This window comes from Carya illinoinensis, chromosome 12, assembly GCF_018687715.1.
Source record: "Carya illinoinensis cultivar Pawnee chromosome 12, C.illinoinensisPawnee_v1, whole genome shotgun sequence".
Taxonomy (NCBI): Eukaryota; Viridiplantae; Streptophyta; class Magnoliopsida; order Fagales; family Juglandaceae; genus Carya; species Carya illinoinensis.
This window is the reverse complement of record NC_056763.1, coordinates 17392037-17407210: the sequence shown is the minus strand read 5'-3', so window position 1 is coordinate 17407210 and position 15174 is coordinate 17392037. Positions and strand designations below refer to the sequence as shown.

Below are 15174 nucleotides of genomic sequence, written 5' to 3'. Positions count from 1 at the left end.
ATTGGGTTATCTTTTATTTTGGATAATTCACACTTATCTTGAATATGTTGAATTACTGATTTTAACTAAATATATTCCTGACTTGTTTTATGAATTACAATAATCTCTGAGTAGTTGGAAGAAGTAGCAACTAATGTTTGCTTGACAGGTCTCTATAAAATAGTTGTACCTCTATAAATGAACATGTTTCTTGTTTGTGATATTTTATTATGAAGATTGAAAAGGAAACTTGAGTCTACATAACCAATTAATTGAGGATTTAATTATTTTGGATAAAATAATCACTTATCAACCATTCCACGAAAATAACGTAGAATATGTTTGACTTCATTTTAGTGTCTTCAAGTTGGTGCAGAACTATATCTTGCTAGTAAGTTAACTAAAAAATGTAATATTTGGTCGTTTGCAATTTGTTAGATACATCAAAGCACCAATTATACTTAGATATGGTATTACAGGACCAAAAATTTCTTCATCATCTTCTTGAGGATCATGAAATGAGTCTTTTTTTACATCAATTGATCGGAAAACCATTAGAGTACTCAAATGATGAACTTTGTTCATGTAAAAATGCTTAAAGACTTTTTTTGTATGTGCAGATTGATGGATAAGAACTCTATTTGAAAAGTGTTCAATTTGCAGACAAATGCAAAATTTTATTTTTCCAAAATCTTTTATTTCAAACTCATTTTTTAAATAATTTGTAGTTTCGATAAGCTCTTTTAGAGTTTCAACAATATTTAAATCATCTACATAGAACGCAATAATAGCAAATCCAAAATTTGACTTTTTAATTAAAACATGTGGGCAAATTGGATTATTTTCAAATCCTTTTTTTATTAAATATTCACTTAGACTATTATACCACATGCGTTCGGATTATTTTAGTCTATATAAATATCTTTGTAGCTTGATAGAATAAATATTTCAAAATTTTGAATTACATGCTTCAGGCATTTTATATCTTTCGAAAATTTTTATATAAATATCATTATCTAGTGATTCATATAAATATGATGTAACAACATCCATTAAACTCATATCCAAACTTTTTGTGACTACCAAGCTAATAAAAAATCTAAATATAATTGCATATACAACAAGCTAATACATTTTTTCATAATCAATACCAGGTTTCTGGGAGAAACCTTGGGTAATATGTTATGTTTTATATCTCACAATTTTATTTTCTTATTACATTTACATACAAATATTCACTTATATCCAACATGCAACACACATTTAAATGTTTGGACTACAGGTTCAAATATTTCACGTTTTGCTAGCGACATCAATTCTGCATGAATTGTTTCTTTCCATTTTAACCAATTATTTCTATGTCGACATTTTTCGACGGTTTTTTATTCATTTTCATCATCACTTCTAGTGATAACAATAGCAACTTTAAATGAAAATATGTTATTGACAACAATTTTATTTTTATCAAATAATTCTCCTGTACTTATATAATGTATTGAGATCTTGTTATTTTCATGTACATTTTCCTCTTAAGGAGATAACTCTTTAGAGAATTCCACTTTATGGTATTATGTTATAGGAGAGTTTTGTACAAAAAGTTTGAATAGATCTATAGCTCTCGTTGTCTGTTTTGTGAGTACGACCTCTTTTATAGCACCAATTTCTTTTATTTGTGCTTTTTTCTTCCGGATAATCTAATCCTTTATACCAATAGGTTTTTCATGCTTTAGATGTATTTTAGACTTATTAACTATTACATTATTTGATTGTCCTACCAGGATACCGATCTTTGCTAGAGTATTAACGACTCCAATATGGGACTTTACAATTTCTTATTGTCAGTAAAGGCATCCAGTAATTAATTTGAAATAGTTTGTAAATAAATAATTTTTGAAACTTTCAATTTACATTGATTTGTACGAGGATTCAGATGAGATAGTGTCAAAGTATTCCATGTTATTTGCTTTTAGAAAATTTTCTCCCCCTAATGGTGAGAAGACTATTTATCAAAATAAAAATCTTCCAAACTAACCTTTAAAATATCTCCAGTTAAATGCTTGAGATGGGAGAATCAAAACTAACATAAATTCAAAATCTACGTTGATGACCCATTTTAATGCATTTGGGATTTACAATTGAAAAGAATGCACACCCAAAAGTATGAAGATGAAAAATATTTGGTGGTTAGTCAAATGCAAGTTACAATAGAGAATATTTATTATAGACAGTTAGTCTTATTTGAACCAATGATGCAGCATGCAAAATTGCATGTCCCCAAACTGAGACAGGTAGTTTTGCTTTTAGAAGTAATGTTCAAGCAATTAATTGAAGACGTTTAATAAATGACTCAGTGAAACCATTTTGAGTATGTGTATAGGCAACAGAATGTTCAACACTAATCCCAACTGACATGTAATAATCATTAAAAGTTTTATATATAAATTCTCCTGCATTATTCAATCAAATAGACTGAATTGAATAATCAAGAAATTGAACCCGTAATCTAATAATTTGTATAAGAAAACTGGCAAATGCAACATTTCGAATAGAAATAAGACAAACACGTGACTATCTAGTTGATGCATCTATTACAACCATAAAATATATAAATGTCCCACATGTTGGATTTATAAAATCCTCATGAATTCTTTGTAAAAATAATAGAGATTCAATAATTATCTTGGAAACGGATGATCTGACAATTAGCTTTCCTTTATAATATGCTACACATAAATAATCACTTGATAAAAGAATATTCTGGTTTTTTAAGGGATATCAATATAAATTCTTAATTACTCAACACATCATGATTGATCCTGGATGACCAAGATGGTCAAGCCAAAAAAATAGATCTTGGATTAGAGCACTTCTGGCACATTACAATATGTGATTCAATTGTTTTCGATGTTGTATAATATAGCCCAAAAGAGAAAGCTAGCAATTTTTCTAATATGAAATTCTGATCCAAATTTATTATTGTAATGTAAAGATATTCATCACTGCCTTTATTGGTGATTTTAATATGATAACCATTACGATGAATATTTTTAAAACTCAGTAAATTTCTTCTAGATTTCGAAGAATAAAAAGTATCGTCAACACAAAATTGTGTTCTTTTTGGCAACATGATGTCGGCTCTTCCAGAGCCTTCAATTAGGTTCAATTACTCAAATATTGTATTGACATGTTGGCTCTATATAATGTAAAATATTAAAAATATTTCTTATCCTTAAGAATTGTATGTTGTATAACTATATGCCAGACACATATTTTGACCAATCATCTTAGAATTGGTCAATGCATCAATAAAATTCATGTCACCTTATAAACAAAAATATGTATAAAATTTTATTAATGCAAAAAAAAAGTTTAACATGCTATATTAAAATATAACAACTCAAACATAATGTAATTATAATAAAGAAATAAAATTAATTATTATGGTCATTTGCATCACTAATTAAAATATTATTATCTCTATTTGGATCTACAAATAAATCAGAAATATCAAGAAGATTTAGGACTATCATATTTAGATTATGAAAGTAAGTTAGATGATCTTCTGGATCCTTGTGGTCAGCAAAATTTATTTCAATCCATTTTTTTTTTCCTTTATAGATACTTGATATAGGTTTACCAAATGTTTGGACATATGACAAATACATAACCAATGCCATTTCATACCACAATTGTGATATTTATCTTCATATTCTTTATAGGCTTATTTTTGCAAGCCTCTATTTTCATCTTGCTTTGTCATGGTGTGGTTCCACTTATGATGTTATGGGGCATTTTTATTTGAGAAACTTTTGAGTACGCTCCCATTGATTCTAATAGTTTTTTCTACCACATTTACGTCCATGTCCACAACCACATATTTCTTTGATGAAATGAGATTCCATTTGCTTTAGAGAATAAAGCAGAATGGTTGGACGAGACTAGTCATTCTATTTTATTAACAGCTTGTTATTTTGTTCAACCACTAGTAAACAAGATATTAATTTAAAATATTTTGTGAACATTCACACTTGATATTGCTACTGTAGGAGTGCATTTAAGTTGCGAATATGTTATATGTTTCATTTTAAACATATCATCATTAGTGGCTTTTGTTTCTTTACAGAATTTCAAATGTACAACTTTAGGTGCATTTAACCATAACGATTTTTTGGGTGGATCATGGTCTTTTGGTACATGAATTACTCCCTTAAACTATCTCATGGAATCAATGGATATTTTATTGTGAGGTACTCAATTTTCAATAAAATTATTGCTTTATAGAAATCCTTCAGAGATGCTTAATTTCTTTACTTAATAGTATTGAATGAGAAAGAAATATTTAAAATTGAATTAAGATATAGAAGACAAGAATATTCATCGCATTAATATGATAACATTATACTCTATATAATATCACGTAGGTCGTATCAAGATTTTATAAATTGATTTATATTGCAATAAATAGATATCAATATTTATAAAAGAGAAACTTACAGTGATTCAGAAAATGTTATGCAAATATCTTGCCAAAAATTAAAAGTGCACAAAGGTTGGCTAGAGTCTCGTGCTAATAACGTGCTATTAAATTAAAGAATAATAACAAGAAAATTGAAGGATTACAATATATGAAACTAGTTTTTCCACAACTCAATATTATTTCTCTCAACTTTATTGTTGTGTGTCTACTACAAATGCTCTTCAAAACTCCCTTTTATAGGCATGGGAGGATACATAATATTAAATAGATACATAAAATTCGGGAATGACAATACATAAATTAAGAGGATATAAACCATTGGAAATAAGAACATATAAATGAGTAAGAATTCTAATGTTCATCCATCAAATACATGGAATATATTTTACTACATTCATGTATTTATAACACATATTTTAGATTCTCAATGGTGGAGTAGTCCCTATTATTAATACAAGGAAAAAGATCACAATTATAATGGTCAACAAACAATCACCACTATTTCTCTGTGTTTCTTTTTTAAAAAACAATAAAAGGAGTAGAGTACACAAGATTTTAGAGAGATTGAGTGGGTCGAAATGGAGGGGAGAGCATAGACTCTAGAGTTTTATTATTCATTTGGGTCAAATTTTCTTCCAACTCAATCCAAAGGTGGTTATTAGCCTGAGTTTTATCCAAGCTGATAACAGGGTTATCCACCCACCCATATTTGGCAGCTAGTACAAGTATATAACAGTAATTGCAACCTAAATTTACTCTTTAAAAAATTAAGTTATATTCTGTTGCCCAGATGACTAACACAAGAGGGGAGGTGAATTGAGTTGTATTAAAAAATAACAATTATAAATCAAATATATAATATAAAATATAAACAAAATATGAAATAACAATAAATATAAAGAGTAAGGGTAAGAGAGAAGCAAACTCAGTATGTTAACGAGGTTCGGCCCCATTGCTTACGTCCTCGCCTCAAGCTACCCCTTGAGGATTCCCAAATTCACTATTCAACCTCCTTCAGGTAGAGATAGAAACCTATTACACATTTGAACAATACCGTTACAAAGGATCCATGTAGAGCACCCTCTACACTTGCAATCACCTTACACGTGGTGATTCAACTATTTCTCGTGTAGAATACTTTCTACATATACAAGGGTTATACACACCCTTTTTCTGGTACAAAAGCTGATAGTGGGTAAGTTATCAGAAAACACTCCACAATGAGTGAAATAAGAACAATACAGCGCAAACTATATCTCTCAAAATGAACAATGATTAAGGCTCAATACTTAGAGAAGAGAGAATGAAAGCTTTGAATGAATGTTGTATGCTCTTGGTGTTGTGAATGTGAAGCTCTCAAATGATCTATTTATAGGCATATGAGACTTCATATTCAAATTTAAAAAGATTCACATGTCAAAGACAACATCATTCACTGTTTCAAAAAATTCAAATAAAAGGTTCTTCTTTTTCAATTGTCAAAGACAATATCATTCACTTTTTTAAAAAAATCAAACCTAATCTTTTACTTTTGGCATATAACAAAATGAGTACACTTTCCTTTTCAAAAAATTCAAACCTAATCTTTTACTTTTTTCATATGACAAAAGGAGCACACTTTCCTTTTCAAAAAATTCAAACCTAATCTTTTACTTTTTTTATATGACAAAATGAGCACACTTTACTTTTCAAAATTTTCAAACAAAATCATCTACCTTTTGTATAAGTCTAAAAAAGCATCAATCACTTTTGAAAATATTCAAATAAAACATGCACATGTGAAAGATGACAATCAATCATCTTTAATATTTTCAAAGTTCAACCCTTTAATCAAGGCATGCACATGTAAAAGATGACAATCAATCATCTTTCAAAATTTTCAAATTTAATTTTCAAAAATATTCATGCATATGTGGAAAATGTATTTTAATGTTTTATGATAAAATATTAATTTTGATCATTAATCCTAATTTTGAATTTTAAGAGATTTACAACATTACTCTATGACTTTAATGTGAACTTGTTTCATTCTTGCTCATGCTTGGTTGTTTGATGTGCTTGATTCCATTGTGTGGACAACTTGAGATTGAAACTCCTTTATTCTTTGAATTCATTTGTTATCATCAAAATCTATGTGTAGATTTATAATCACATGAAACTTGAAACCTTGAATTCAACATATTCAACTCGGATAAAACTGGAGTATCTTAGTTTTAAGGTAGAATCTACGTACTTGAGCTTAAAAAAAAAATACTTTTTTAAAAAAAAAAAATTAGTCCTCTCGGGCATTCGGATTTTTGCGTTTCAAAAACTTAAAATTTTCAGACACCCACTCAAGTTATGACCCAAGTTACTAGGCAAGTATTTGGGTTGCATTACTCGCCCAGACCCTAGTATAGCCGAGTGGTACTTCTATAAAAAATTTGATCAAATCAAGAGAGAGTTCTATATAGTCTAGTTGCATCTTGATTATTGAGTCAATTCTTCAATCTATTGTCAGCTGCCAGTGCACAATAGTGGTGATAACATCAACGGAGTCACCCTCTAGAATGAAGCTTTCCATCCCCAAGGCTTGAGCTTTCGTGACGACCAACAAAACTACTTTCATGTACTTTTATAAACAGTTCATTTTTATCATGTTTTGTTGTCCATGCATAAAGAGGGTCTTATTGACATTGCGGTAAATTGAAGTTTTATTTTGAGCATGTTGAGAGGAGGGGTTTGCCTTTTATTTTGGTCATTTGGCTAGTCTTTTTTATCTAATCACCCATCCTAGAATTTCTTGTACCCCTTGCGCATGGAAAACATTGTTACTAAAGAGACAAATCATATCTAGGGATATTAATGCAATGAGAATGAAGGAGTGAGGTTTTACAGTTGTCCCATCTATGCATGTTGCTTTTTTTTTTAATAATCAAACCTTTATATTCATTTTAAATAGTATCACTCAGTATATAATCTTTCCTTCTCCACATTATTTCTTATACAATCTTGTACTTCTTCTATCCAGACTAACTCAGAATGTAAGTGTAAAGCTTCCTTTGCTAACAAGTGTGTACCTCATTTGTATTTTTGTACACAAACTTAACATTCCATCCACTCCTTCTATTTAGCAACTTCTTTGCATCTTCTATAAAACTCCTATGAAAAGAGAGATCTTCTTTCTCTTTATTTACAACATTAACAATGACTTGAGCATCATCTTCGAAAATTACCTTGTTGAAGTTGAGATTCCTGTAGACTTCCATTGCTCTCCATAAGGCGTGACTTTTTACAACAGCTGGATGATCTACATTACTTCTTTGTCTACACATTGCAACCAATACTTCCCCTCATCTCTAATAATTACCCTTAACCTTCCTTCTTTTTGATGCAAAGTTGAATCCCAATTAGCCTTTACATAGTTTTCCCTTGGCTTTTTCCACTAAGTAATGCTACATACAGTCACTTTTGCATACTCTCAAAATACTCCACTGATGTGAATGGCTACATCAATTTTTTTTAATACACAATCAATCATATTAGTAGAATGCACAAAAGAGTATACAAAATTGATTGCACATAAAATTTTTGTTTTCCACTTCAGGTTCCTCCTCTTTACATTACTGCCTTGATTCTTCATTGAAGTTTGTTGAACCAATAAAAAATCTTTAAGTCCATCCCTTGCTGTTCTGATCACTTGGCTAGGGCTTTGGAACTTACTCATCCATGCAGGTTACTGATACTAAAGTTTTAATACCTTTGTGGGAACCTTGGTCATACTCGTTCTTGGTTTTGCATAAATTTGTTAGCATTGGGATCCACAGGTCCTCCAGATTTTGGTTTTATCTCAATAATCGCACAACTCTATAACAGTAGCCTTTTTTAAATGAAGATTTCTAATTATCATTCCCTACGTCACATACCAATATATAATTTGTCTTTTTTTTTTTTCTAAATATATCTCTAATTTTGAGAATATCTTTCCATACTCAAGAGCCAGAACATCAAGGAGAGTAGCTTTTTTTTTTTAAGAATAAGCGGGCCCATGGTGTGTCACTATTAAAGTATTTCAAGCATTAATGATTGGGCACATTTCAGCCAATCGAAATTAAAAATTAGATCCCAAGTCTATCTATAATAAAAGAAACAATTTAGAGATTGGTAGCAAGAATTTATGTAATGATTTGAACCAAGATGTCCCTCTATAAATTTTATATTTGGCTAAAAATATCTTTACTATCGATACTGATCTGACCAGAGTGTTCCCTCTATAGTTCTCAAGTTAAGCTAAAATGCCCCTACTACATATCTGAACGGACTAAAATACTTCTACAGCATATCAAATTATGTAGAAACACCTTTGATCCAAATCAAGCCATAAATCTCCACAACCAACAAAACTAGCCTATCAACAACTAGAAATCTCCATTTTAAGTCTCAATTAATCATGAAACAAACACAAACTCATGGTAGCATCGTCAATATCATCGTTAATATGAGAACTAGTGACCCACGACAACATTGCAATTCAACATAATCAAAACCAAAGCAATGGTAGCATCATGGGTCTCTGGTGCTAAGATCCACAACAACAACAGCGTCGTGTGCCAATATCAACCCATGAATAGACTCACGACACCAATATGGATCCAAGTCTACCTAGCAATGGACCAAGAAGTTGACGTGGGTCCAGATTGACCAAGTGATGGACTACAATGCTGTCGTGTGTCTAAATTGGCCCAAGGGTAGGACTATTTTGTTGGGTTAGGACTATTTTGTTGGGATGAGGAGCATTTTGCCTTTCTTGGTGCTCGTCAAGGTGGCAATCAACTTTGTTCCCACATACTTGCTTGGATAGTAACCACTTTTACTCTTGAGGGTGTTAGTTTGGGATGCAAGCTTTTTGCTTCCTAAGGTGCTCGTCAGGGTGCGAGCACTTTGTCTCCTGTGGTGCTCATCACACAAGAGGCAAGCACTTTTGCTTCCTAAGGTGCTCGCTTTTGGGGCAAGTCAGTTGTCACCCCTTTATTTGAATGGATAGCAAAATGTTTGCCCTAAGGACAAGCAGTTTTACTTGCCCTGGGGTGAGCAATTTTGCTTGCCCAATTTAACCAAATAACGAACACATTTGTCTGCATTGGATTCAAGTTATTGTTGCTCTTTCAAAGGTAAGTACTTTCTCTTTCCACTTTGCTCTGAATAAATTTATAAATTTAACTCATCTCATAAAATCGATTCAATAAGAGAGATTTACACATTGCTTATAAACATACCCAAGATCTTATTCATAGGCAATATGAGATTTATTCCTCAACACTCTCCCTCACGTGCAAGTCAATATTTTTCCTGGTTCTTATCACAGGATAAGTCGTGTGGACTCTCATTCGCTCTATAGTAGACTCTGATACTATAAAAAAATTCATAGACCTAACTCATCCCATAAAATCAGTTCAACAAGAGAAGTTTGCACATTATTTATAAATATATCTAATACCTTTTCTATAGACAATATAAAATTTATTCATCAACATGGTCGTCGAAGTGTCAAAGTTCATGTTTTTTCAAAGTACTCACCGAGTAGGCAAACTTCTAGCTCCTCCATATGACAAAAACATATATTTTACAATTATAAAAGAGAAATGCTTTGTGATCTAAATTTGAGTTTCGAATTTGAGTTATGAAAGTATTTATTTATTTATTTATTGATTAAAGAAATATTTTTTACTGATGTGAATTTATTTTTAAATATTTAAGAATATAAAAAAATAAATGAAAAAAAATTACCTTATACGTAGGAGTACTCGTTAAAAAAATGTAAAAATTAGAATAATTTCGTAATTATTTTTCTTTTCTTGGCATAAACTCTGGTCGTGTAGACAAAAACAAATATTTTTCGAATGCGACAATAAACTCGTCATCATCGTATTCTCACAAAAGCAATCAGCTAAAAACAAAATACAGAAGGCCAGTCAATACCCTGAATTTGGTGACAGACGGGAAAAGGAGACGGATGGGGTTCAGATCCAGCTTGGTGGGTTTGGTGCCATTTGTTGCCATGGTGATGGTGGAGTGCCTGGATGTTGGCCTGACCACACTGAGTAAAGCAGCCATGTCAAAAGGGATGAGTCACTATGTCTTCGTTGTCTACTCAAATGCCCTTGCCACTCTCATCCTCCTTCCCTCTTCTTTCATTATCCACAGGTCATCTCCTTGGCCACCAACAAAATTCCTGTTTTCTTTCTTTCTGTCTATGTTTCCCTATTATGAATAAAAATTAAAGTTTTTTGCTTTGCTTTACCTTTTCGTTTCAGAAACAAGAGGCCTCCACTGACCATCTCTCTCCTCTGTAAATTCTTCCTCCTCAGTCTTGCTGGGTATGAAATTTTTTTTAGAGCTCCAATCAATTTGGGGAATGGAATTGCCTTTTTTCATTGAAGGAAAATCTGTTACCTTTTTGGGTTTTGCAGGATAACAGTGATGCAGAATTGTGTATTCACTGGCGTAAGCTACAGCTCTCCTACCCTTGCATCTGCTATGAGCAACTTGGTCCCAGCATTCACTTTCTTGCTTGCTGTAATCTTCAGGTTCTTAAGCACTCCAATGGATTTTCATCCTATTCTTTAAAATATATTATCAACACTTTTTTTTTTTTTTTAATTACAATACGTCATTTGAATCTATTTTTTCTTCATATCATTTAAATAATTTTTTTCTTCTTTTTAAATATTTCATTTCTACTAACAAATTTACAATATCCATATAATTTCTATTTATATTGCGCCTTATTCCTTTGGCTGTAGAGATATCCTTCAAAATTAAGGGCTAGAGGCCCAATATAAATAGAAATTATGATGAACGGTCTACTTAGTCACAGCTACAGCATCTAAACTGAAGTACTCGAAGGAATATCGAGACTTCAGTTACAGGGTTGAGATGGGATTTTCCAGTTCTACTAAACAATGTATGCCTTTTTTTGGTTTTTTAAATCATAATCTAGGATGGAAGAACTAGGCTTGAGAAACTCGAGAAGTCAGATCAAGATTATGGGGACCCTGGTATCAATCTCAGGAGCATTGATTGTTACCCTTTACAAGGGCCAGGCAATTGGCTCTCCGCAAATTCAGTTCTCTAAAACCACTCTTCCAGGGCAACCATCTCCATCCACTATGTTGGCAACAACAAATAATTGGATAATTGGGGCCCTTTTCCTTGCAACTGCTAGTATATGTCTTGCAGTGTGGAATACTGCTCAGGTAATATTGTCAACAATAAGAAAAGATGTGTAATTCTCTTTCTTCATTCATAATCTGTGTGTCATGGAACTTATCTTAATTCATGCTGTATATCAAGGCTGCAATCCTAAAAGGGTACCCATCAGAGATGACTATAGTCTCCTTCTATTGCTTCTTTGGGACAATCCAATGTACAGTAGTTTCTTTGATTGCTGAAAGAGATCCAAATGCTTGGAAATTAAGGCCTGATATTGAGCTTGTCTCAATTGTCTACTCAGTAAGCACATACACTATTGTAATTTATAATTTATATAATCAGCTTGTGTATACCTCAGCGCCATTGTCACTAGAAAATCTTATAAGCAGTTTTTCATTTTGTGTAGGCTCTTTTTGGAAGCGTAGTGACGTTTTCTACATTAACATGGTGCATACATAAGAAGGGGCCTTTATTTGTTGCCATGTTCAAGCCCCTGGGGATCGCTATCGCTGCTTTGATGGGTGTCATCTTCCTTGGCGACACACTCCATGTTGGAAGGTACTGTTCCCAGTCTCTGCAAGATCAATGTTAGCAGTATCACCGATCGATAATGCTAATACCTAGCCTGATTAAGCAAGTCTAAATGTACCTGTGCTGCTGATAGGTCCCAAACTCACGTAATATGCAAATAAATAAATGGGTTTCTCTTCGGGTGAGAAAGTACCGCAAAGTTCTGGAAAACAATTGATTACCCTCCTTTTTTGATATCCTTCGGTTGCTTTAAATAAGCCAAGCCATGTACAAGGAAACCGAAATAAAAGGAAAGCTTGCTAACTAATAACTGAACTACAAAGCACGTAAAACAGAGTATTAAACAGAGCATGCAAATACATAAAAACAGAATAAAACTAACGGAAATAAAAGTAACGTAAAACACGTAAACTCCCAACTATCCATTCCACTTCTGCACGTTAAGCCACGACCCAGTCCATCTAGTGTACTCCTCATTCTTCACGTGGCCATAACTTCTTCCACTATGTCCCACCTTCCTATCTGCATGCCGCATAGCTTGTTACGTCCAACGTTATCCCAATATTTGGAATTTTTGCTTAAGGGACTTACGTGACTTATCAGCTGCATCAATAGTGTGTAAATCTGTCCCTCGGTTTGAATATGTACCACATGGAAAACCATCAAACAAGAGGGATGTTATAAACACCTTTCGTTTATCATTTCTGCAAATCTTGCTACTCAGCTAAATGGGAATGATAATCATTTCATTGAATTGCATTTTTTCATGTAATATCAGGTAGAACGATTGTATTTGATCTTATGTAATGCAAAGTCTTGTGGTGTAAAAACACCCTCAAGAGCGCTCAGCTCCAGAGATGGTCTAATTGAGTTTTTGCTGTCTTTTGCAGTGTGATTGGAGCAATTATAATCGTTGCAGGATTTTATGCTGTCATATGGACACAATACAAAGAAGAGGAAACGGGCAAATCCCTTGAAGTTGATAGGCTACCGGCGCCCTCACAGAAGAGTCCTCTCTTGGAGAGTCAGACAGATGCATAAAAAGCAGTTGAATCATCACTTGTTTATCATCTTTAGAACATATTCAAGCCAATCTACTTTCACAATTTTATACAGGAACAGGAAATTAAGAAAAGAAAAGTGAGAGTAGATATGTTCTTTATCTCCTTTTGGAATCTGCTAGTGTAGATGGATTATATCATGGAAAATCTAGTGTCGCTTGTAGGCTTGAAAATGGTGGTCAAGAGTCCCTTACCCATGTTAATAGAGATTTTTTTTCCCTGCTAAAAAGAGGAGAAACCTCGTACACTGTGTCAACCTGAGTGTTATGAGTGGATCATGATGATGCACAGGCTGTTAACCTTTGAACATTTTGAGTTGTCACTGATCCAATTACATCTGAAGATTGAAAATCACATATCCAATTGTGTTGATTATGCAAAATATGCATCAAAATGGAATAGGATTCCCTCAATTTCAATTGAAATTGATAGCATCCATTTAATATAAAACATAGAATATTTTGACCATTTCATATAATGTCGACCAAAACGTATCGTGTTTTTGATAAATGACGGTATCTATTTTACTTGAAAAGAAGGGGATTCTCGGTACCAAGTACCAACTGCATGGTTTCTTCTGCTACATGCAAGCAGTGAAAAACAGCTGATCAACGGCGAGTTATGCACCTGAATTTTCTCCAAAGTCTCTTCTGCTACATCTAAAGTCACGATGAAGTTCAATTGATTCCAACGTTACAGAGATTGCTTAAATGCAGGTGAAAAATAACTGGGAAGCACTAAATTGAAGGCTTCGATTGCTCGTTCTAGAAACTTATGTAGGTGTTAACAGTAACTCATTTTTAGTCTTAAGTGTGTCCTATTCTATACCTGAGTTGTTGGGTGGTTTTGGGTCCCTCTCAATATTAAAAACTAATTCAAAATATAAGATTTTTTTTCATACTTAAAAATTGATTATCAACTTATTTCACAATCGATGTGGGACAACCCTAACATAAATACGTGCATCTAACAGGTCAAAATCTCTCATTTAGTCATTTTCCACTTAATAAAGACACCATGACTCCTCGCTTTGTGTAGTCCTTTCCCTCCTTTTTTTTTTTTTTGAAATAACCTCTGTTTGTATTCATATCAGTAACGTATCAAATGTTTACAGATTTTGTCATCTATAACTTTCTGTTTACAAGCAGGTGGGACACATTCCATCCACACCATTTCCTCTTCTATGTTCAAACCCATCTTAGCAAGACTATGAGCCACTTGGTTACATTCCCTGTGAATAAAGCTCAGCTTCCATCCATTGCAGCTCCTAATGGTTTTTTGCAGATCCCCTACTACTTGGCCTTTCCACGATTCATCTTCTTCTTCTCTGTTTACTCTCTCCACAACCTGCAGTGCATCCCCTTCAAACCATACAGAAAAACATCCTAGCTCCTTGCACAGTACCAAAGCTCTATCTAGAGCTTTACATTCAACCATAAAAGGAGAGGCGACATTCATGATTTTTGCACTTAAAGACAAGAGTACATCCCCTCTAGAGTCTCTCATTACCAACCCTATTCCAACTCTTCTTTCTTTTTGTTCTACAGCTGCATCAAAGTTCACTTTAACAAAAGGTTCCTCAGGTTTCTGCCACACCATTTCTCTGTTAGCTTTGTTCTTTTTCTTCTCACCAGTTTTACCATCACTCTGCACCTGTTGAAAATCTACCAAGCTAACCAAAGCTCTTTTCATAACACTGGTTGGACTGCAAAATTTATTTTCAAAAACCCAAGTATTCCTTCTATGCCATATCGACTGCATTATGGCCACCACCCTTTCCACATCTGCTTGAGGCAATTCCCTTTCCATTTGCCTCCAAAGGTTTTCAAATTCCCTACCATTCGAGCTCCATTTGTGCACTGGACTGCCCTCTTCTGCCCATACATCAGTAGAGGCAGGACAAGACCACAAAACATGCACTATTTCTTCCTCTTC

The 15174-nt window shown here is 33.0% G+C and overlaps 1 protein-coding gene across 1 annotated transcript; it reads left to right on the top strand.

Annotated features, from left to right (window-relative positions):
• Positions 1-10357: 10357 nt before the first annotated feature.
• LOC122288869 (WAT1-related protein At3g28050-like) lies at positions 10358-13548 on the top strand. The gene is made up of 7 exons (XM_043095680.1): positions 10358-10639; positions 10750-10812; positions 10906-11022; positions 11436-11691; positions 11789-11947; positions 12054-12205; positions 13069-13548. Exons 1-7 carry the CDS (start codon positions 10449-10451, stop codon positions 13217-13219), a joined length of 1089 nt encoding a protein of 362 aa, XP_042951614.1. The 5' UTR covers positions 10358-10448; the 3' UTR covers positions 13220-13548.
• Positions 13549-15174: the final 1626 nt, after the last annotated feature.